General features: G+C 44.9%; 2 protein-coding genes across 3 annotated transcripts in view; one reads left to right on the forward strand and one right to left on the reverse strand.

Moving 5' to 3' along the window:
* The window catches only part of Maf (MAF bZIP transcription factor), a 332,439-nt gene that overhangs the window by 303,053 nt on the left and 4,359 nt on the right, over positions 1–25,027 (forward strand). Inside the window, exon 2 of one of the 2 annotated variants that reach the window (XM_057754223.1) lies at positions 22,626–22,990. In XM_057754223.1, the coding sequence (XP_057610206.1) occupies positions 22,626–22,656 (31 nt within the window). In that variant the 3' untranslated portion in view covers positions 22,657–22,990. Of the gene's footprint in view, positions 1–22,625; positions 22,991–25,027 lie in introns of those variants that run through there. The other variant, XM_057754222.1, reaches the window with a different exon arrangement.
* Positions 22,884–25,027, reverse strand: part of Wwox (WW domain containing oxidoreductase) — an 858,036-nt gene continuing 855,892 nt past the window's right edge. The window contains exon 9 of the mRNA XM_057754219.1: positions 22,884–23,971. Within this exon, the coding sequence (XP_057610202.1) occupies positions 23,783–23,971 (189 nt within the window). The 3' untranslated portion in view covers positions 22,884–23,782. The remainder of the gene's footprint in view (positions 23,972–25,027) is intronic.

A 25,027-nucleotide genomic window follows, 5' to 3' on the forward strand; every position in this document is an offset into this window, starting at 1 on the left:
GGGCACAACGCAGAGCACCTGAAGGCTTCGTCTCTCTCCGAGAGCAATCCAAGATGAGGATTCTAACGCAGTCAGAAAAAGCAAGTCGGTAGCCACCGTATTCCTTCAGCACAGACCCTGACAGCATCTTTCCTCTAAAAATATATAGCCATCTCTAAAATGCTCACAGTCATTCCACCTGTAGCATTCAGCCATAAATAAGTAATTTAAGGTACCATAAAAATCATCTGTGCACAAAGATGTTGCTCAGAGTATTATTTATAATGGTAAAAATTGGAAACAAATGTTCAATAAAATGGAAATGATGAAATAAAACATAAGACTATGCTTGGATAGACTATTATGAAGTCATAGAGTGGTATTTGTTCACTAAGAGGACAATAACAAAGACAAATATTGATGTTACTGTGTTAACTGACTATATGGGACTATGGAGGAAAGGAGGAGAGGGAGGAGAAAGAGGAAAACGGGGAGAGGAGAAAGAAGAGGGAGAGAGGAGGAGGAGGAGTAGAGGAGGGAGAAATTGAGTGAAGAAAAGAGAGATGAGAGGAGGGGGGAAGGAAGTGGAGAGCATGCTCATAATTGCAGGGCTGTGTTCGTGTCCTTCTCTGGACCACAGTTAACTATTCTCCTCTTTGTTCATTGTTTTCATCGAGGCATATGGGATAATTTGGTAATGTAAATATGCACAGTGCATTCTATTTTTAAATAATAAATGAAACAAATTGTGGAGAGCTCTTTTCTAAGTCTGAAGCACTTCACAGATGCCCTCACAGCATCAGGAGATTGACTCAAGGATCTGTCTACTCGGGGACACTGTGAGTCATAAATTTGGATCATGTTGAACCATCCCTTGAGTAATAAGACAAGAGAGTAAGGAAGGAAAAGGAACCCGTAGGATTCTTGGGAAGGTTAAGACATACTTATATAAAATAAAAAACAAACCTTAGAGGAGGGCGTTGTGTTTGCCCAGAGTCTAGGCTTTGTTGAAAGAAGTGAGCTAGACATGGTCAAGATATTCCTGTTTCAAAGTCAAGGGCAAAGAAGTACGGAGACAAGAGATTGTAGTCAAATCAAATAGGGAAGAAGAAAATGTTATCAGAGACATATATGGCCACTCTTCATCTCTGTCTGTCTCTTCATCTAGGTCTCTTTCTCAGTTTGTCTTTATCTCTCTGTCTCTTTATCTCTCTCTCTCTCTCTCTCTCTCTCACACACACACAGACACACACACGTACACACAACTGTCTAGAATCTAGAGTGCCAGTGAGGGGTGGGACATAGGAATTTCCAGAAAGTGTTGTGTGTAAAAAAATCACATAGAGAAGTTGGGGACACTGGAGGCAGACATGGCAAGGGAGGCTAGAGATACTAAAGTGAACGTCACTCTTATTTTTGGAAAAATTGCAGAAGAAAAGCAAATAATGCCTTAAGCCAGACAGAAGCCTGGGCACTCTGCCAGTTCCAGGCCATTGTAGAGGGCGGGGTGGGGGAGGGAAGGAGCTGAAACTTTCTGGTGCTGGGTAAGCTCTAGCTGCCAACACAGGCTCAAGTCCTAGGGGTTGCCACGGTTTCAGGGTCATGGCTTGCCCAATCACACAGCGTCTGAAGAACAGCAAAAGCTGGACCAAGAAGAGGTCTCCTGTGGGCTTCCGTGGGAAATGGGTAATCACCACTGAATGTGACCCTTTCCAATGTCCTATTTAGACCCTCATCAAAACTTACAGAGCAGGACTCATTACTGTGCTGTATAGGGATGTTAAATAGACTCTCTGGAGCCACTGATAAGGCTCAGTGGGCAAAGCCCTTGCCACACAAGTCTGGCAACCCATGGTAAGGTGAAAGGGGAAACCAGCTCCACAATGTTACCCTCTGGCCTCCATCTCCCCACATACGTCATACACATAAAAATAATATTTTTAAATTTTTAAAAATAGACTTTCTGTTCTAGAATAACAAAACCAATGGGAAAACCAGAGTCCCCACAGATGCCCTACCCTTGTGGGTTTTATTTTTATACCTTTGCACAGTGGAGTAAACTGAGGCTGAGAAGGTTCAAGTAACTTCCTACAAGTCACTCTTAGAGGCAAGAATGAAAACAAGCTTCTCCCCTTAGAGTCGGGGTCATGGGAAATTCCAATTTGTGACTACTGGTAAAGTTTTATTGGTACCCAATCTTGTACACTCTTTTGCAATGGCCTATGTCTGTGTTTCCTGCCAGGAAGGCAGAACTAAATGGTTGTGAGACTGACTATATGTGACACAAAGCTGAAAATGGTCACTGTTTGGCCCGTTATGGAATGATTCTGTTTTGCAGAAGAGTACTTAGTTTATGGAATGCCTCGCTCCAGTATTGTTAGATGCATGTAGGCTAGGATATAATGGACCAGCGAGTCTCAAAGGATGCTCATTTTATCAACGGATTCTTGGTTCTTCTGTAAACTTGAGGGACTTATGTTAAAGGTTGTCTAAAGTTAGACATCTGGAGAATACTTCATTTGAAGGAATCCATGTACAATACACACAGGGAAGGAGAGAGAGAAACAGAGGGGGAGGGAGGGAAGGATAGAGAAACCGGAGAGAAAGGGAGAGAGGGGGCTCTTAGATTTAAACATCAAGGTTTTCCTCGTAGGAAGAATAACAAATATCCATGATGAAGATTATGTCTGAACCGAGGCACAATAAAGATTAGAAAACACAGTTTATTATCAGTGTGGACACAGCGAAGGGGGAGGGTTGTGTGTGTACACCTGCGTATGTGTACATGCAAAAAAGTACATTAGGTGCCCTGCTCGATTGCTTTCCATTTTCCTCCTTTGAGACAGAGTCTCTCACTGAACCTAGAGCTACACTGGAAGTCAGCAAGGCCACCGTGATCCTCCTGTCACCTCGCTACACAGTGCTGGGGTTTTAACACACATGTCCCCATGCCTATCTTTTCACATCGGAGCTGGGGATTCGTATTCAGACTTTTTGTGCTTGCACCATAATCGTTCCTGCCCACTGAGCTGTCTCCGCAGGCCCTGGTCTACTCTATTAAAATCAATTGTGTGTAAATCTGCCCCAGCAGACCTGCGTAGTTAGCCTCATTGAGACCGAGGCTTGCAGCTGGAGGACTGTTGGGACTCATCCCAGTTCTGATCTCGACAATGAGAGCAGCAGTGATGGGTTTTACAATTAGAATCTTAGCGTTATTAGAATGAAATACAGCCAGGGTCACCCATGGAGCTGTTTAGTTGAGATTGTCTCTGTTCCAGTCCTGAAAACGCCCAGTCTTGGGGAACCCCCTCTGCGGCAGGCAACAGGGATTACTGGTCGACCCTTGCACATCTAACCCAAGCCAGCACATAAGAGGTGGGCTGATGACCTGCGTTTGTGGAATCACCACGTCACAGATTTTTTTTTTTTTCAAACAAGCTTATTATTTGGTTGAAGCCCTCGGCGGGCTGGCTTGGAAGGGATCCCAGATTCGCTATAAATAGACAGGAAATGTTCAGGAGCCTCAGAGCTGGGCTCTTCATCATTGAATTACGTGTTGTCATGCTCCCTCCCTGTCACTCAGAAGAACAGACTCCCTGAAGCACCAGAAAGAGATGCGGTCCCTGATGATGTACTGGAAGCAAAAGCACCATGTAAGAGCAAGAGACTCTTTAGGGTTTAGTCCAGTTCCCTCATTCTAACCAGGCTAAGAAGTGTTTCTCTGTGTCCCCTTAAGGAACGGGAAGCAGTAGCCTTGTTGAACGGCTCAAAATGATAGAAGTTCTCTGTAGATTGCTTTAGTCGGAGGCGTGGACACCAGCTTGTAGAATGTGACTGAAAGCCTCCTTTCCTTTGTATGACCAAAGCAAGGAAAATACAGCCCTGAGAAATATTTGCTCAAAGTATCTGACACAGGACCACAGCATGAAGGAGGAGGACTCAGGACGCCTAGGTTGTCACCAGGCTCCCTAGGGGAGGGAGAATTTGCAGCCACCTCTGGCCAAAGAACTGAGAATGATGGTTTTAAAATTGGCAGATCCACAGTGATGATGATTTATGGCCAACTGGAACCAGGATGATGAGATGGTGCAGATGCTGGGCTAAAGCCGTTCACGCAGAAGGACAGGCCAGAGAGCTGCGGAAAGCCTGTCACCTCCAGGGCCTGTATTTTTAAGAAAGCATTTACCAGACTCTTATTAAGCATCCACTTTGGGTCAGGCACAGTACAGGGTATAGCAAGGAGCAGAATCACATTGGGTTATAAGTGAGTGAGGAAGGTAGAACATGCGGCAGATATTGTTACAACTGAAGAGAGAAGGAAAACCGGGAAGGGAGGAAGAGGAGGAGGTGTGTTAAGGTGGGAGGAGGGAGGCAGAAGATAGAAAAAGAATCAAGAAGACCAGGTCAATGGAGGAGCAGCAAGCTCCTCTGTAGAAGTAGATTTAAACCAAAGCTTTTTAAAGTTTTTAAAGTCCTAAGAAAAGAAAAGAGCCAATCATTTAAAGAAACGAGTTAAAAACTTCTGGATAGTGCGAACTTTAAAAAACATTTTTTTAAACCAAATTGGTAGCCTAAGTTCCTCAACGATAAATGATGGATAGAACTGATTTTGGGAGACAAATTTGTATTGAAACACCCACACGAATGATTCATCTTAGTAGACACGTTCCATTTGCTCACCCGACTGTGCAATTTTGTTTTTGGTAAGAGTCTTGGGCTCGGGTGCTGATTTCAGCCTCTCGCGGTGCCCCCCACACTTTGAGAAGCAGCAGTAGACAGAATCCACGCACGCACATCCCCAGAGCTGAACGGCCCCGTCTTCAGCAGTGTGCAGCACAGGCGGCCGAGCAGAATCAGAACGCTCTGCTAAAGTGAAAAAGAGATGAAAAGGATTGAGACGGAGACACGCGATGGTTAAGTTAATCTTCAGGGGAGGGAAAACATGTCAGAGAATGTAAACCAGAACAGCCTAGCCCTGTTACAATTCTGCAGAGGGAATTAAATTCCTATGGAAAAACAAGATTTCTGATTAGGAAAGGATTTGACTGCATAGAAAAATCTGGAACATTGGTCTATTAAAAATACTTGTAAAACCAGGGGAATCATGTAAGAAATTAGAGGGCTAAAAGAAGTGGGAGCGCTCAGGCTGTTGGAAATATAGTTATTATTTCAGATGCCGGATCATATTAGCAAGACCGTACGGAAGAGAAAATTGCTTTGAATTCTGAGAAGCAACATTTGTGATCAGGTAGCATATTTAATTCAAAGCGGCCTTCTTAACTCTTTGTAGGTAACTTAAAAGAAAGAAGAAATCTCAGGGCTGGAGATGCAGTCAGTGGCAAAGTGTGGGCTCAGCATGCATCAGGCTCAGGGTATCAGGGACACTGCTCTTGCAGAAGACCCAAGTTACCAGTCCCTGTGTCAGGCGGCTCCCAACTGCCTGCAGCTGCAGCTCCTAGGGGATCCAACGCTTCTGACCTCCCATGTGCCTCCTGAATTCACATGCACACAGATGCAAACACAGACACAGCATTTAAGAGAAAATAATCTTTTTAAAAACTGCTGTTTATCAGGAGACATCCAGATTAGTAAAAATGATCTATTGCCATGCCAAACATACCTGAAATTGTAACGTAAGCAGGGCAGAGGCTGGCTAGAACTTCAATGGAAATTATATATACATATATCCAAAACGGGAAGCAAAGTCAAACATACTGGGGAAATCTGCCCTATGTAGACATTCTAAGCATATATAGAGGGAAACGGTGTTCTTTTGTTTTGTTTTTTTTGTTTCGTTTTGTTTTTTTTTTTTTTTGCAAAGAATTCAGCAATTCACATTGATATGGGTGTGCTGGGACAGTATCTCCATCTTCCATCTTTTAATGAAATTGTTTTGACATAAACTCAAATGGAGTTAGTGAAGGCATGTATGATTAATTTCTTCGTCTTATTATTTCCCAACAAAGCCTGCTTGGAAGGTTCTGTTCAGCTGTAGCTATAAGGGCTGGGAGGTAAGACTGCAGATGTCCCCAACCTGCTCCATGTTAGGTCTAATGAGAAAGAGGTGCCTTGGGGGCACTCACAAGGACTGTTTGGATAAAACTCTCTTCCCTCCTCCCCTATGCCTGACGTTCCAAGGGTTCAACTTCAGGGCTCAGCAAAGAGGAAAGCTGTACTGAAGAGGGCTGCAGGCAACTGTGGGTGCCGCCAATTGAGGGAAATGACTGGTTGCACCTGAAGAGCCCTTCGGATAGTAACAAAAAGAGCTGGGAGGGAGGTCTCCATAGAGAAACGTTGATGCAATGGGATAGTAACAAAAATGCTTGGTGGGAGGTCTCCATAGAGAAGGGTTGATGCCTAGTAGACCGAGACACCAAACTTAAACTTTGTTTCCTTTCCCACTGGGTAGGCCACTCACTTCCGAAACTGTTGCCTTCTTAAACTGTTCTTATTAGACCAATTTTCTGAATCTTGAACCCTATGGATTTCCCCCCCCCCCCACTCCTCTGGCCACTTGGGTGGGCTCTTCCCTCTTTTACCTTCCTTCTTCTTAGTCCTCAGCACAGTTGAAATACTCTCGTTTCAAGGATGCCTTCCCTGAGAACTTGCTTTAAGAGCCCCTCCCCCCACTGGCCTTATACACCAAAGCATCCAGCTGTATTTTCTTTATAGTATCTATTCCCAGCGCATGCCGTCTTGTTTCTCAATTGTTCTGCTTTCTTTGTCACCTGACTACAGGATGTGAGTTCCATTAGAACAAGACTTCTTTGAGAGTCTGAAAGAACAGCCAAAATTATTGAAAGGCAAATGGAAAGCTGCTGTAACAGAAAGTGGTTGGCTTGTTAGGTCTGTGGATGAATGGAAGGATGGGTGAGCGAATGGGCAGATAGATGGATGGATGGATGGATGGATGGATGGATGGATGGATGGCTAACAGAGGGAGGGGTGGGCAGATTGATTGATAATGAATGGATGGTTGATGAACAGATAGATGGATGGAGAGCTAGATGGTAGGATTAATGCATGGATGGGCAGGTGGATGGACACAAGGAATTTCTAATCATGGTAACTTTATTCAGGGACATTTTTCTTGGGTAAAGATCAGATGTTAATTCTTGGACTCAAACCCTTTCCTGTAAGAAGATGTTTATCAGTGTGGGTACCAGATGTGCAGATAAAGAAGTTTATCAGTGTGGTACCAGATGTGCAGATAAAGGGGAAGAAGGTCAGGAGACAAAACAAAAACAGAGCACCTAAGGGAAGATACAACATTTCAACAAGACAGTATGGCCATGTGCCTTAAATATACATGTTTTCATTCCATAGAGAGCATTGCTGTATCTGTTTCTGGGCTTGAATGCCTACTCAGTGTCTCCAAGCCAATGTTTCTATATAATTGCCCCTCACTCACAGCTGGCAAGAGAACCCTGATCATGCCATGCCCCTCCATGTCCTACTGCCTCTAAGGTGTCCACTCCGATGATGATCTTTATCAAACAATGGAAGAGCCTCGTGCTACCACAGATGATCTATTTAAGACGATGATTTTGGAGGCTTGAAAGATGACTCACTGGATAAAGGATTACTGTACACACATGAGGACCTGAGTTCAGATACTAACAGCCAGCACATAAAATCCCAGTGTGATGGGAGAGCAGAGATAGGAAAATCCCTGGGCTTCCTATCCAGGCAGTCTAGTCAATTCGTGAATTACTCTTTGAAGATTTATGCTAAACCCCAAGGAATTTCAGCAACACAAAGTTCCTCCTTTTCTGAGGGTCTAACCTTGTGGGAATGATTGCAACAGTTCATGAAATGGCAATGGGCATGACATGTCCAGAGAGCAGTGTTCTACAACAGTGAGCAATACTCCAATCTTTGGAAAATCAGGGTTGTAGGACAGTACTGATGTCTGTACCACAGATCATGGAGACTACAAATGAAAAGCCCTAGATGCTGTCTTTCAGGAGCTTCTCAATGCTGTAAAGCTTCTTCTATGGCCTTTTTTCTAGGCCACCTTTCCCAGGAGACTCTAAGAATAAAGGGACCCAGGAAAGGTCCTCATTGAAATCATTGGCTGAGTGATTATGATGGGTCAGGTCAAAGCCTGAGGAACCTAGAGCCATGAACCAAGCCAAGTATATCCACAATTGTAAGGGAACTCCCTAAGGTCAAAAGTCAACAGAAATCAGGTCAGTGGAGAAAGAGTGAATAGCCTCTCATGGCCCATCACAATGGGACACACCCAGAATGGTGGCTCATGGTGCTTTGGGTTGGACCATCAACTCTTGTCTGAAAGCTCTTTTCCCTTCAGGGGACATTTTGTGATGTCTGCAAATAGTTTATCACTACAGGGGAGGGTGTTGGCTACTGGCAACTGGTAGACCTAAGTAAAGGATACAAGAGCAGTCTATAGAACAAAGGATGGCTTGGTCAAACAGAGAAGGAATGACCTAGCCAGGAAGTTGGTAGCGCTGAGGCCAAGGGATGCTGGAACCCATCTGAAAGCTTTAAAGGTGCCTTTATCACGAGTGGGCTCTCAGTCAGCGCATAGGGACTTGAAGTTTTCAGGTCCCTAGAGTTCGAAAGCCTAGTGGATGTGCTCAAGAAAACCCCCAAGCTGGGCGGTGGTGGCGCACGCCTTTAATCCCAGCACTTGTGAGGCAGAGGCAGGTGGAGCTCTGTGAGTTCGAGGCCAGCCTGGACAGGAACCAAAAAGCTATGGAGAAACCCTGTCTCGACAATCCAAAAAAAGAAAGAAAACAACCCCCACGCTAGAAGACCTTTGAGAAGAAAGAAAAATGAGGAAAATATTCCATCAGCCATTTCCAGCAGCTATTTGCCAAGCAGCATGCTTATTAGCCAATTACAGAAGAGATTTACAGGCTGGAATCGCATGCTCATTTATGTAGCGCCCAAACTGTTTCCTCCCCAACCACCAGCAAAGTCCATGGGGCTTTAATGTGACCGTAGACCGAGTCAGCTAATAGAGCCAGGGTGTTAATGGGAGCCCAAGATTTATCCTTTAATTGTTTCTGTGGCTCCCCATCCTGGGGAGGTATTTGTCTTGGTACGCAGACACCAACAGTGAGCTGTAACGCCGCACATGGGATCATGACGGCTTTTTAATTATTATTTCATCTGTAATTATAGGCAAGTTCCCTTTGTTATTCAGAGATTCATGAAAATATTTTAATTGGAATGGCCAGTGTCTTTCCCCCGACCACCTCTCAAGGTTGGCCCTAGTGATCAAAGGCTATTCACCATTGGGGAAACTTGAGCGGCTGAGGCTCTAAAGCAACTCAGAAGTGTTATTGAAAATTTTGGATTTGAGGTGGTTTTTTTTTTTTCAAGTTTTATGGCCCAGTTGAAATGGGGTCAAGTGGAGCATTAAAGAATCTAATTAGAAATGTCCTCTCCAGCTCTGGATGACTGTAAAGCTCACTAGGCTGTCCCTGGAGAACTGAGAGTCAATGGCTGTTGGGATGGAGTATATATTTTTTTTCAAGCTCGTAATAAGAAGGAGCTATGTGGGGCGGAGGCGATGGCTCAGTCGGTAAAGCATTTGTTAGGCAAGCAAGAGAACCTGAGTTCAATCCCCAGAACCCATGCCGAAAAAGCTAGATATGACAGTGTGAACCTGGAATGTCAGCCCTGGTGAGGCAGGAACAGGAGGACTCCAAAGGTTCACTGGCCATCCAGGATGGGTGAATTGGAGAGCTCCAGGTTTGGTGAGATAACCTGCCTCAAAATATATGGGGAAGAGCATCTGACATCAGCCTGTGGCGACAGGGGCAACCAAATGCATGGATGCCCACACACAAAAGAAGAAAAGAAACTACAGCTGGGTGTGTTGGCTTACGCCAATAATTTTAGCACTTGGGAGGCAGAGGCAAGAAGGTCGAAAGTTCCGGTCGTTGAACATCATGGCGAGGAAAGGGGCTGGGGATCTTCTGAGGTGCTGTAGCGGCCTGGAAAATAGGAGAGAATGAGAAGAGAGAAGGCCTACTCGGAGGGTAAGAAAAGGGATTTGGGCTTCTAGTTCCGCCTCAGAGGCTGGCCCAGGCAACTCCACTCACGCCCTCCTCTGGGGTTTCAAGGCTGAACATCAAAGGAGAACTTCAGGGTTGGGGGGTTGTTTATTCATGGATGTGGGACAACGGAAAGGCGAAACCAACAAGACCATATAAACCAGTCATTTACACTAGAGGAAATACAGGATTTGGTGGAATTAGAGGGAAGACATGCTGAAGGGTCAGGCAGCTGGTTCTCTTTGTTGGGTAACCCAAAGTTAGGAGCTACCAGCCCTATTTCATGATAGGAGAATGGGGATTTCTTTTTGAGCCCAGGGTCTTTAGCTTGTGGCCCCTTCCTCAGGACCAACTTTCAGCAAACTTGAAAGCTGGGTTTTCTAGACAACTCTAACTCACATTACATTTGAAAACTAAATATGCATTAACAGGCATCTCTGGGGTCTTTGTTTGTAATCTGGCTGAAGGCAGAAAGGAAATTAGTTGGGTGGTCTGTGGTGCTGAACTAACAATACCTAGCATCTTGCAAATAACTCTTGCCATTGGTGGTCCTGTGTGCGCAGCTTTTCAGTGTGAAGAAATGTGTTGTCTTTGGCCAAGGTCAGTCGTACACAGCTACTGGGACCTTAGTGATAAGGAACTTGCTCCTGAGCGAAGGAACAGAGAGGATAGGCAGGTCTGCAACATAGATGTGCAGGTGTGCATGGATGTTGGTGTGTGCAAGGTGTGCGTGTGTCAGTGTGTGCATGTGCATTCAGGGGCCAGAGAACAGACTCAGGTGTCATCCCTCAGACCTGACCTACTTTTTTGTGAGACAGAGTCTCTGCTTGCCTGGACCTCTCTCAGAATGCCAGTGACCCTGTCTCCATTTTCCTAGTGCTAGTAATACAAGCACACGCCATGATGCTCAGTCTTTTTAAAATGTAGGTTCTGAGGATCATATTCACGTCCTTGTGCCTGCAAGGCAAGTGCTTCACTAACTTGGCTACCTCCTTCGCCCTGTGATGCTCTCATTTAACATGTCCAATGAATGCAGAAATTGATGAGTGACCCTTTTCCATTTCACGTGAATCCAATTACGTAGTTATAAAATGTCAATGTGTTTCCAGTGGGGAGTTTCACTGTCCCCCCCAGGTCCTTGGAGTGAGGCACAGGTAGGAGAGAAGAGCTCTTGCATCCATTATGTGGGTCATTCCTATTTCCACACCCACTTTCTTGACTGTTAAAAACTTGATGTTTCGTGGGACTTCCTTCTGGTTAATATCTGATGCTTACTTAAAAACACGATTTACAGAGAGCTCATCTCCAGTTTTACCCAAGGAACCAGATCAGAATACCAGCTTGGTAGCCTTTCCCTTTCCTCCACCTTGCCCAGCTAATCCGCGAGCCCCATCAGGGCTTAGATGTCAAAATTTCGATGTCCTGCCCCAGAAGAGCTCATTGGCAAAGAAGGAACAAGCCACAGATTTGAACATTTTGGCTTCTTGATTTTTCACTCAGGTGTTCACCGTTCCTTGGCTGTCTCTGCTACCGATCCTGGGTATTCCCTCCAGCCCCTTTCACTAGAGGCAAAACTAACTGGAGAAGAAAAATGGCATTCCTCATACTAACTTGCTTTTCCGTGAATTTTTAAAATCAATATTTGAGTTCTCAGCCAGTAAAGTGCTTAGCATGCAAACAAGGGGACCTGAACTTGATCTTCAGAACTCACACATAAAAGAGCCAGGCACAATGGTGCACACTTGGAATCCTGGGGCTGGGGAAATGGAGCTGGGTGGATCCCTGGGGCTTGTTGGGTAGCCAGCCCAGCTTACTCAGCCAGCCCAGGCCAGTGAAAAACTCTGTCTCCAAAAAACAAGTTTGAGGCCTGGAGAGATGGCTCAGTGATTAGGAGCACTTGCTGATTTTCTAGAGGACATGTTCAGTTCCCCGAATCGATTCAGGTCAGTTTACCTGTAATTCCAGCTCCAGGTGATCCAATGCTCTCTCCTGAACACGGATGACACCCATATAAATGGCATGCACTTATACTGACACACACGCATATGTACAAATTAAAAAGTCTTTAAGAAATCAGAGTACACGGTATTGGTATCTGAGGGATAACACCTGGAGTTGGTTATTCATGAAAGATGAGATACACTCTTAGAAATCTGGGCTAGAAAAATTGTCTCCGAAAGAAATCTCCAGGTTCTTAAAATGGTCTTCTCAGTGAGTTTGAGAACTACTTTCATATGCTTTATCACATGCTTTATAGATTTTCTAATTTTGTGTGTGTGTATGTGAGTGCACATGCACATATGTGTGCATGTGTTTGGAAGTCAAAGTTGGAAGTCTTTCTCAGTCTTTTCATTTTTTGTGATAGGGAATCTCAGTGAGCCTAGAGCTTGTCATTTGGGCTAGATGAGCTGCTCAGGAATTATGGATGCTGTTGCTACGTCCTCAATCCTGGGATTGCAGGCATATACTACCATACCTGTTTCTTTTATGTGGGTTTTGAGGAATCTACATTTGGCTCTACATGTTTGCACATCAAGCTCTTTGTAGCCTAAGCCGTTTTCCTATCCAATAGTTTTTAATCTTTAAAAGGAGCTTGGTGGAAGGGGTATCATCAGGTCAACTGGGTAGAAGGATCATTGGACAACCCCACTTGTTTAGCTGTAGTATCCGATCTGACCTGTGATTATTCTCTTGTGTAATGTGGCTTCTTGGGATCACAGCATTCTTTCAAATCAATGATCATGCCCACATGGCTCAAGACCACCTTGCCAGGTGAGGCAGAGCGCAGGCTGACTTCCTGCAGCTGAGGCCTCCTCCAGTGGACGATCCACACTCCCTTCCTGTGAATCACACATCCTGTGAGCTATTTCTATCTCTTATCCACAGGAGGTGCCCACCTTATCTAGGCCAAGGACAGAAGTCAAGGCCAAACCACTGTGCTAGAGAACACAACCCTAGCTTTAACCACCTCCTGCATGTAATCTTCAGGAAAAATCTGAAATTTATTTCCAGAAAAAAATCAACTAAATAAAAGCTAAGGCTAGTTCTCCAAATGAGGACTTTCCTAGAGGTTCCCTAACATGTCTACTGAGTATTTACAGGATCAGTAGCTAAATACTCACAGGTGCCCTGAGTGATTGTTGCTCACCTCTTAAAAATGAAGGGCTCAGAGTAGTGTTTTTGATAATTTTTTTCTGTAAGCAACTATCCTGCAAATTGTTAAGGCTCCCTTTTAATTAGATAGTAGGGCTGTATGCTTAATGCTGCTTGCAGAGGGCCTATAAAAAATGAAGTTAAATTAATACACGGATTACTGTTAATTCTAGGCTACAGAATTCAGGTTTTTCTAGGAGAAGGCAAAGGTTGGAACCCTACAGCCATTCTGTCAAAATTAAATGCAGTATCTTTCATTCTGAAATGAGGAAAAGAGATGCAAGGGGCATCAAAGATTTTTCCCTGAACCCTCTGCAGACAACCATTGCCCTGGAGAGCAGGATCAACAACCCCACATCTGGAGCCTGCTTGTGTCGGCCATATCCTCCCTCCCCTCTCCGCAGACGGATGGAGGTAGCCCTGCATAGCCTACATGCCTCGCACCATTAGCCCTCCCTCACTGCCCAGCGCAGAACAACAGGCCCCAGTCTTCAGACTGTTCATAATATTCTGACACTTTTATAGCTCCCCTGCTCTCTGCCAGGGCTGGCAGCTCCCTCAACTCGCAGAGAAAATTCCACAGACAATAGAAAGACAGCTCTTGCTGCAGACGAAGGGTCAGGCAGCTCTTTAACAGGCCATCAAAGAGACACCCTGCAAAACGCCTACCTTCCAGAGGAGCGGTGGGCGCCCACCAGACTGTCCTCTGACAACTGAGTTACTGTTTATTTTGTGACCATGCTAAAACCTGTTGCCAGGGGACAGAATAGCCCATTCTGATCTGGAGTAGGGATATAAAAGGAAAATTATTCAACTTCTGCCATGGCCATGATCTCTGGTAAGGATAAAAATCATGGACTGAGGTGTCGTCTTTCCTTCCTTCCTTCCTTCCTTCCTTCCTTCCTTCCTTCCTTCCTTCCTTCCTTCCTTCCAACTATTTAATTTTTTTTTTTGATAATTTCCCACACTCTGTGCACAGCCTCTCCCTACTCTCCTGCCTTCATTCTACTCCCTAGGAGATCTCTTCCTCATGTTCATGCTCATTTGTTGTATTTGTGGCCACTGACTCTAGGGCTGTCTGTGTGACCATGGTTTTGGGTCCTACTAGCCTTAGCAGATATACAACTTTAAAAAAGTATTCTTCCTCTCTTAGAATTTATCTGCAGTGTTCCCCGAGCCTGAGAAGGGATAGTATAAATGTCTTGTTTGGGGATGAGCCTTCAACTCCCTTCAACTCTCTTATTCCCAGCATCTTGGGCACCACAATTCACTGTACAAAGAAACTCCTCTGATTAAGGCTGGGACTAGCTTTTGTTTGTGGATATTAACAGAGATTTCGTTAAACAGCAGTAGGCTTCTTACTTAGATTTATGAATTAAAGAGTGACTGGTTATCTCCATACCGCTCATGCCACCATTGCACAGGTGAGCCTATCTTGCCTAGTTGGTTGGTTTTATGGCTTAGAGTGCTCACAACTGGGCAAAATGACAGATGCTTTATCTCTCCAAGTAGTGTATGCAGAAGTTTCTGGCTTGATCCCAGCTTACTTTCTCTATATCTTGCAGCCGAGGTATGGAGTGTGTGCTGTCATGGAGAATGCTGGTTAGAGGGTCAATTCTTTTTGATATTTATCATGGTTATTCCAAGTTTTACTGTAGACTGTGTGCTTTCAGTCCTATTCACCTCCCACAGAATTTAAACAGCTCTTGAAATGTTCTAAAACCAATATAATACTGTTTTTAGATTGAGAAGAATGCTGCTGTCTGCTCAGAAGTCCCCCTGATATCAATTGGTGTGTGAACATGTCTGTAAGCAGGTGTGTTCACTATTAAGTGGTTTCATATGTGAATGTCAGAATTTAATATAGGGTTCCCCCTCTTTTGTTGGCTACCTTACTGTTGGAAAGAGGGTCTCTCGGTGAGCCTGGAACTTACCATTTCATCCTAGACTGGTTGTTCAATGAGCCCGGAGGATCCTCTTGCCTCTGATCTTCCTGTTCTGGGGCTACAGACATATGTCACCACACCAGGTGTTTACGTGACTGCTGAAGATCTAAACTCAGGTCCACATGCTTGCTTGGTGGCATTTTGCTGCTCAACCTTCTCCCCAGGCCCTGCCAGTAATTTTGATATCTAATAGACCTCATCCAAGGCTTGCTGATAAGTACAGCTGTTTGCACAAGTATTTTTTTACTTTCCCATGTAGTTGAAAAACTTCCCATGTGTAGAGATGAGATGGAGAAAGATACCAAGGCTTTGACTTATCCCTTAGCACAAACTGAGCAGGCAACCTTAGAACGCAGTGTAGGAAGGGGCTGGTCATATGTACACACAGCAGGTTCTGCCAGTGTTGGTTGTAAATGTTCAAGGTTAATAGGACTTCACCCAGGAAGAGAGGCAAGGAGTTGAACAAATATAGTACGCGGTATAACCTTGGTAGAAAATCAAACTCTAGAGAGTGCCCTTTGAAGCCACACAGAAACAGTATTTGTATACAAAGGTCTAAAAGGAAATATAGACAAATGTTTGGTTATTTTTCTTAATGAAATGATAATAACACCCCCGCCCCTTTTTTTTCAGATACATTTTTCATCATCCAATGCAGTCCTAAGACTTCCACTCAGTTCCTATAAGCCTTAAAAACTGTTCCATTCTGTCACTGACCAAGCTCAGGGATCTTTCTAGAAATCAGCTCAAAGGCAGGCTGGAATGCTCAGTGTCACAGGCGTGTTGTTTGAGGGCTAACATGTTTCCTTTCGTTTCTACAACTCTGGCTTTGTGAACAGCAACAGAGCGAATACTTGGATTGCAGAAACTGTGGGGACTAGGTAGATGAGTCAGAAACATCACCTACATTTTGGCTCTGTAGGCAGAACTTCTTCCATTGCCAATTGCTTCCCGCCGTCTTTCCCTCAGCATGTCATGTTCATGGATAGATGCGTGGCTAGGGCTGACAAGGAGACTCGGTGGGAGAAGTGCAAGTAAGTTTGGAACCACAGCAAGCAACAGGAAGCCATGCATGGGGAGACAGCTGGGTCCCTGTGACCCCCTGATCAGCTCTGCTCGCTAAACCTGAGAGCTCCAGACAGTGAAAGACCCCAGTCTAGAAAATAAGGTGAGATCATGGAGAAAGACACTAGAAGACAGCCTTGGCTTTTACGCACACACACACACACACACACACACACACACACACACACACACACCACCTCACACACAGGCAAACACAAGTAATTTTTAAAAACTTTAAAAATAGATGCAGAGGTAGATACTTACCTAACAGAAATAGGATGGCACCCCATAACCTGTTTGATAACTTACATTTTTCCAGCAGCTTCCAAGCATCTCTAAGTCAGTTGCATTTCAGCCACGGCATTAACATCTGGTACCCGAAAGCCTTGTCTTCCAACCCAAACATATCAGAGGAATTCACGTTTTCACCATTACTATCATTGTTATGGCTTCAAGAGATGCGATGCATTTCCATCCGTGCCTGGGGGATGCTGTTGCTCATGCAGCTACTGCGGCTGCTGTGGCTCCTGCTGCAGTTGCGGCTGCTGCTGCTGTTTACAGTTAGGTATGAGAACGCAGTGGCCTGTGCCCAGCAGACTTGGGGCCAAATACAATTGGATTGTTTATTTTCCTAACATTTATTTGTGTGTATGTGTGTGTGGTACGTACTGGCCATGGCTCATGTATGGAGGTCACAGGACAGTTTGCAGTTCCCTCCCACCTGTGGTCATGGGTAAGGGATGGAATGATGTCATCAGGTGAGGTGACAGTGCCGTCACCTGTTGCACTATCTCGGCAGTCCCAGTTTTTTAATTCAGGTAACAGAATTTGTCTGATTCACTAGAATATTAATGTGATTTGGATCTCTCTCTCTCTCACACACACACACACACACACACACACACACACACACACACACACACACACACACTTCCATGCTTATCAGCTGCCCAGGCTTCTAGAAATGCTGTTTTGCGTTTTTACAAACAGAAACTGAGTTTCTGGGTCAGGGCTTTCATTTGTTTTGTGTGTACATTTTTTAAAGACGTGTGTGTAGGAATGTGGAGGCCATAGGGCGATGCTCAGTGTCTTCCTCAATCACAATCTACCTTACTTTTCTGGGATAAGATCTCTCATTGCCCCGGGGCTTACCAACTTAACTCGGTTCAGCTGGCTGGTCAGGAGACCCAGCACCAGACTGCAAGCAAATGCCTGGCTTTTAAAAATCATGCATGCTGGGGCCCCAACTCGGGTGCACACCGGGCATTGTACAGACTCACCATTTCCTGCATTCTCCGTAGTGATTATTGTGATTTTACTGACTACTTTATTCTAAACAACACTTCCTGCTCTGCTGCTGAATGTAAGCCTGCTATCCTATACAGATGCTTCTGTGCTAGAGACTTCTTGACGGCAAGCAGGGCGAGACATCTGAATAGTTTAGGTGCTTACCTGGGGAAGCTCTGTCTAGCCTCCCTCCAGGTCAAGAATCTGAAGGCTGTCAGGAAAAGTAGCAAAAGGCCAATCTCTTCAGCGTATGGGCCCCGGAATCTAGGCCAGCCCAGGTAGAAGTCCTCAGCACTGAGTCTAAAGCCGGCCGGGGTGGGGGCAGGGGGCTGTCTCAGCACACCAGGCAGACTCCCAACCATGTCCTGGTGCTGCCAGGAAAGTCTGTAGACTCTCCCCCAGGGCTTCTTACACAGAGGAACAGCAAGCACCACACAGAGGCTGGCGGGTCCCTCTGACCCAAACTTCAGCTGGTGCCTTTCTGTTTTCTGCATTCAGTCATTTTTATTTTGCTGATACAGAGTTCCAGGGCTTCTCTGCCTGGGTTCCAGGTGGAAGGGGCACTCCACACTCAGGAACTTGTTCAACTAAGGAGAAAAAAACAATCAAGAGCTAGTCTGCCTGAGTGAAAAACACCTGCGATTCCCCATCCCCTTTACCCTCCCTCAGCACACAGTAGAGGTAAAGACTAGCCATGAGGGCATTTCGAGACAAGTCTCTCATATGTAACTACTGAGAATCAGAAAATATTCTATATTGTTTGAAACTGTCTATCACCTATCTATCTATCTATCTATCTATCTATCTATCTATCTATCTATCTATCTATCGAATATATGACCACAAAGGCATTGGAAGATATAAAATGAATTTATTTGAAAATACATAAATTATGGAAGAAGCAAGACCCAGATAAATTTAAAAATGAATTTTAAAACAGAAGAAAATACATCAGAATGTTTCCACTGGTCGTCACGAAACAAGAGTGGTCGTGTGTGTTTTTGCTGATTTTCCCCCCGAAGCTGAAAGGCTAAGCATACAGTTGAGTTCTCTCATCAAGGCAAAGCATGTTGCCTAAGAGACAAATGATTCAGCAATCAGTTCTAAGACCAATGCTCTTTCAATAGGCCTTTTTTTTTTTTTTTGGATTTTCGAGACAGGGTTTCTCCGTAGCTTTTGGTTCCTGTCCTGGAACTAGCTCTTGTAGACCAGGCTGGTCTCGAACTCACAGAGATCCGCCTGCCTCTGCCTCCAAGTGCTGGGATTAAAGGCGTGCACCACCACCGTCCGGCTCAATAGGACTTCTTAAATCAAACAATTGCATAAATCACATTCAAAGGGTTTAAAGGAAAGAACACATACAGACAAATCCTTTTTTATGACCTGTATGTGTGAACTATGTGTGTTGGCTGTATGCTCACATATGTACAGCCAAGAGTACACAGGTTGGCCAGGAGAAAAGGTTGGGTGTCCTGATTGGTCACCGCTCTGTCACTTTCTTGAGACAGAGTATGCCGTTGAACCTGGCCTATGTTGGCGGACAGCAAGCCCTAACAATCCTCTACCTCGGCAGCCAACAACATTTGGGATTATAAGCATTCATAGCTACTTGTAGTTTTTTGCCTACATCCTTGGGATTTGAACTCAGGTCCTGATGTTTGTGCAGCACTCTGACCTGCTGACCCATTTCCCTAGCCCACTGGGGTAAAGTCTTTGTTTTGTTTTTGTTTTTTGAGACAGGGTTTCTCTGTGTGACAGTACTGGCTGTCCTGAAACTTACTTTGTAGACCAGGCTGGCCTTGAACTCAGAGATCCGTCTGCCTCTGCATTCCAAGTGCTGGGATTAAAGGTGTGAGCCACCACTGCCCGGCTTTGAGGAAAGTCTTACAAAATCTTTTTAAAAGTTTTATAGATGCCTAAAAATAAAAAATAAAGCAAGAGAGGGGTGATGGAGGAGGGACAAGAGAATGTTCAGATGAGTGATGGAGTCACTATTTGCATATTACTATCTCAGCCACTCAAAGTAGCTTCGCTCCCTCGCTCGAAGATGCAGTGGGAGATGGCCCGGGGAATGCAACAGTGAGAAAATAGACCACCTCTACGATTGATGTAGCATAAATAACATTTAATAAATGTAGAAAGTGTGTCAGCTACCAAGATGTGGCCTTCTGGGAACTCGGAGCTAGTGTTGTTAGCACAGGAGCCAGTGAGAGCTAACCAAAGACATTTGGAGCATTTGTTTTCGCCTGGGTACCAGATTCCGATGAGGTCAGTGCCCTGCTGCAGTGGTGATTGGAAAGGAAACAGGATGCTCTTCGATTGAATACTGTGGTAAAGATTAGACACCTCGACCAGACTGCTCTTCTCCCATCCACCCCTCTCTCTCTCTCTGCTCGCACTCTGAATTTCCATGCTAACTAAAATTGTGAACTCTCTCCAGTGGGAGAATGAAGGAGCGATGCTTAGGCTCCTACGGAATATTACGCATAAGTAGACATCGCTTGTGACAAGGTGATGTTGGAATAAGTTTGAAACAGTAAATAGTACACTTGGTACTGTCAGGGCTGTAAGCAGATACACACGCCTCTGGGCAGCACAACATCCCTGAAACACACCAATCCCATAAGAGTTTCTGGGATCCCTGAAAACCAACGCCAGGCCTTTGGTTTTTGAGACAGGGTTTCTCTGTGTACCCTCGGCTGTCCTGGAACTCACTCTGTAGACCAGGCTGGCTTCGAACTCACAGAGATCTGCCTGTCTCTGCCTCCCAAGTGCTATGAGTAAAGGCATGTGCCATCATTGCCTCATTGAGAAATGAATTCTTAAAAGGAAAAGTCTAGATATTTAGAGATGCTAACTGAGACACTGGTTCTAACAGTGCAAACTAGAAGTTACTTAATGTCCCATAGTAGAAACATTGGCCTATAATGATGATAGGCATCTAGTAAAGTCAGGGAAATATTTGAAAAAAAAAAAAAGATGGTTTTTGTGGGGGAAGGAAGAAGAGCAAGGGTACACAAATCAAATGCTTGAGCCAAAAGCAAAGACTTGAGAAGTAATATGGAAAGACGACCTAATCTGTATTTAAATTTAGCAATATTACTCGGCTTCCTTTCTCTAAAGAGTTATCTCTGTTGGTGCTTCGCTTCTCGGATTCAGCAATTCAGTTGAACTTCTCCAATGATCACAGGGATCATATTTAATGACCTTACTCAGTATTCTGAAGTGATTTCCGCATCTAAGTGGGCTATGTCAGGAGGCAGAGAATCTCGGTACAGCGCACGTAGGTAGTGCTCTTCTAGGTTTCCGGTTTTTGTCTGTCTTTTCAACGCGCACTTACGAAAGTGATGAGTATTAGTGGTGAGATCTGGCAAGAACTTTGCAATCTGAGGCTTTCTGGCCGAGCATTGACCTTGATGAAAGCAATCAGGCCTCTTCCTTCATTGAGGTTCAAAACAAAACTGTCTACCTCTTCATTCTAAAAGAGCAAAGCCGCAAGCCGCAGGACCATTGCTTCAGTTCTTTCCTATTGATAAGTGGCACAAGGTCTTATTCAGGCCTGGAAGTGGAGCCAGACACCTTCGGACATAAAGAAACAGGGACAGAGAGGAACTCGGCAGAAAATGACCACGGAGAAGTTAGCTCGTTCTTTTTAAGTTGGGTGTAATCTATATGGCTTCCATTAGAATGCTGGACATGACGTCCACCCACGGCTAAGCCCAGGCTTGGTATGGACTTATTTATAGCTGGAAAAGAGTTGGGGGAAGGAGATTATCTGTGTAGAACAGAAGCCCATATTGCTGGGTCAGTTGAAGGTTTGAAAGCCGTTTGTAAAGCTTATAGCAGTCACTGGTCTCAGCAGGACAGCCACATCCCCGTCCTAGGTAGAAAGCTGGTTTTCCCTTTGTCGTGAGCTCACCCCTTGCATGAAGTCAGTGTGTACACACTGGTGGTCGCCAGCAATCCCCTGAAGAGGGGTGTGTTGTGGAAGGCACACGGGCTTGAAGGTAGAAAGGGTTGCCTTCCAGACCTGACGCTGCTACTCATAGGCTATAGAGAAGCTGCTCTCTGAGCCTAAATTTCATCCCTTGAGCAAACAACAAAAGAAGACCCTTATCTGACTGAACAGATATTACAACTTTCATGGAGCTTCTACTATGGGGGTAGAAAAATGGTAACTCACGATGTGTCCAGTGCTATCTAGTATTTAAAAAGAGAAGCATTAAGGGTAAGGAAGGGTCATTGGGGCGATATCGTGAATGACATGGACAGACATGCTACCTTATCTGAAACAGGTGACATTTGAGCAGAGACCAGAAGTCACCGAGAAACAAACCTTTATGTGAAGAAAGCATTTCCACAGAGGGGGCTGCAGACAGAGAGCACCTGAACTGAGGGTGTGTTTGGCATGTGTGAGGGACACTGTCCAGATGGTGCTCTACAAGAAAGGGAGAAAATGCTAGAACATTGGATGGTCAAGGCAGCTGAAATTTAAGCTAAAAGAGAACAAATAGGGGGAAATGTTTATCACTCCACAAAATGAAAACTGTCAGCTAGCTCTTGCTGTGTAACAAATAATCCTGAGATTCAGTAGCTTAAAATCACAGACTCATATATTATTCATTAGAGTTCCATGAGTTAAGTGTGGAGTTTCCTTTCCTTTGGGTCATCTTAGCTGGTATAAAAGGCTGTAGCCAGGCTGTGAGTAACTGAAAAGCAATGGTATTTGACTCGACCCACCTAGAGGCAGAGGCCCAGAAACCTGTGCTAATGGCTGGCTTGAAGCTGTCATTCCAGGAAGAGGAACAGTGAAATATGTACATAGCCACCCTCAGCTTCATCTTAAATGCCAGAGTCTCTCTGACATGTCACTGGAACTCTTCTGCATCTTAGTGACCATAAACTTTGAGATTCAGGATTCACCATTCAGGATTCTCATACGGGTTAATAAACCATAGGACACAGGAGCTTATTAACTGAAAAGTCGTCTCCATGTTCTTCCCTTTGGGGGAGACCATGACATTAGTGGAGAGGGTGAGTGTTCTCAAGTGTCCCAAGAACCATCCCTTGAAGACGGAGATAACCATCTGTAAGTATCGAGAGTTAATATAATGACAGTAAAATCACACGATACTCACTTTTCTTCTCTCTCTTTCTCTCACAGAAAATACGATGCTGGCATGCTTATCCCATGAGACAACTCGGCCCACAAAGCACAAAAACTAAAAACCCACACTCAGAGAGGAACCAAGAATGGTGTTTTTCCTGGCGTCCACAAGAAGCGCTTTATTTTTCCTCTAGATTTCTTTTCTAAAAAAAAAAAAAAAATGAAAACAAACAAAAAACAAAACAGAACAAAAAGGACTGAGATGGACATTCAAACAAACGATTCACACTTCAGGTGACTATAGTCAAGCATGTTCTTTTATTAAGCATAGGATGGGAGGAACCAAGGGAAGCTGAAGCTAGCCACTGATTCAAGAGGACTGAGAGGCCCTGACACTCCCTCAGGGGGTTGTCCTTGGAACTGTGAGTAAAGAAATGAGGGAACTACTTCCTATTTCCCACCTCAAGAATATCCTCTGGGTCTTAAGGAAACCTTGCTTCCTTCCTTGTCCACCTGTGTATCTAGGGAATGATTTGCGAAAATGTATTTGTTATAATCACTAAAAAAAAAAAAAATGCTTGCATAGCTTTGGCAAGGAAGACAGCAAAAGGTGCTCTTGGGACCCACCACCTCAGCACACCGGCTCTGCTCCCCTCTGATGGCACCAGCACATTGGTTCTGTTGAGACACGGTTTTGAGTTTCTCTCAAAGTTGCCAAGCCTGGTCAGACTTGGTAGGGAAGTATGAAATGTTGGCCTCCGGGACTGAGCTCAGCATGGAGAGGTGAACGCGTTCTTTTTCTTCCCTCAATAGGGGAAAGCCAGCCTTGTGTGGCAGTGGTGGCCGGGGGCGGGGGTGCTTGGGTGGGTCAAGGGGACATTAGGTTATTCCAAAGGTAATAGAGAATCACTTGTGTTTCTACAATGAGCAAAGGAACCTACATATTAACCATGCTTCTGGTTTCAAGGAGGCCACCACCAGAAAAGCAAGCAGATCCATGACTAACCCTGACCTACAAAAGGGACATTATCCCTTGAAAGGCCCTGCTTCCCACTGACACTCAACCTTTCACATTGGTTATAGCTGTTCTTATTTCTTTTACTCTCATGGCTCTGCACTGGAGGGTGAGGGGCACCCCTAGATGATGGGCTGGCAGTTATGAGGGTCAGAGGAGGGATAGGGAGGTTGCCCAAAATTACGGGGCTCTGATTAGCTTAGCTGGATGGACTGCCCAGTCGGTCCTGGATGAGCCTCTCGCTGAGTTCCCACAGGGCCCGGGCTGTCTCTTCGCTCTGAGCCTCTTCAGACGGCAGGCAACGGCAGCAATTGTTGAAATACATCCCTCCAAGGCCTTCCAGCTCGGGGGCGACTGCACAGTAGACAGTGGTAGCAGCTCCCTGTTGCTGAAAGACAGAAAAGAAAGAGAAACACTTGTTTTGAAAAACAATGTTAGGATATGATATGAGCCATTCTGACTCTCTAGAGAGTAGTGAGCCATTCTCCACTTGGACATCAGCGTGGCAAAGGGCTCAACTCTAAGCACAGGACTGCAAAGTATGGTGTGCGATAGCCTTGGACAAACAAGTCCGTGAACTCTGCTTATAAAGCTAGTGTGACTTTTCACACATCATAGAGGAAAAGGCGCGGTAAACAAAGACACATTTCAATCTCTCATGCTAGATGCCATTTCGGCACAGAGAAAAAGATGCTGTCCTTCCCAACAGGCAAAAACATATTCATCCCAACCCTTTGACTTATTCATGTGCAATGTAATTTGACACCGAGAACTTTCTAGAACCTTCTTCCCCAAAGCAACCAACCACTCTTGATGATGCCCCATCAAATGGGTGTCTCAAGTGAGGCTGGTGATAGATTGCCCCATATTCTTTGCCCAGGATGCTCTTAAAGGGTAGGGTGGGTTTACAACACTGTTGCGATGTTTAATACACACACACAGTCTCACACATCCCTACAGTGTTTATTCACCCAGAAAACACTTTTCTAAATGTCATACCCGTTCTGATTTACAACAAGATATGACCTAAGGTGGGAGGCACGTTTCCTTCAGCCCATTTCAAATTCAAGTTTCTGTGAACACCAGCGATCATTTTTCTGGTCTCCTCTGGAGTCACAGTTGGGGCTGTAGCTAGGGGCGTGCTCACTGATGGGGCACCATGTCATCCCAACTGACAGAATATTGCCAGAGATGCCATAAAGAGGGCAAGAGCTCACTTTGCTTTGCAAGCCATAATTAAAAATAATAGGCTTCTGTTCGGAAGGAGGCATGGTGAGCAGGGCTCTAATTTAAAAGCAGTACCGTTTATCTGCCGTCCTGTGATCATTTATGTGGAGAACAGCTCTTGATGCATCAACTCGCTATCAGCTGATGGGGAGCGGGGCTACAAACAAGGACCGGATGCTTGCCACAGATGTCACACTTTAGGGAAAACATTAGGGAT

The sequence above is a fragment of the Chionomys nivalis genome, chromosome 21, assembly GCF_950005125.1.
Source record: "Chionomys nivalis chromosome 21, mChiNiv1.1, whole genome shotgun sequence".
Lineage (NCBI taxonomy): Eukaryota > Metazoa > Chordata > Mammalia > Rodentia > Cricetidae > Chionomys > Chionomys nivalis.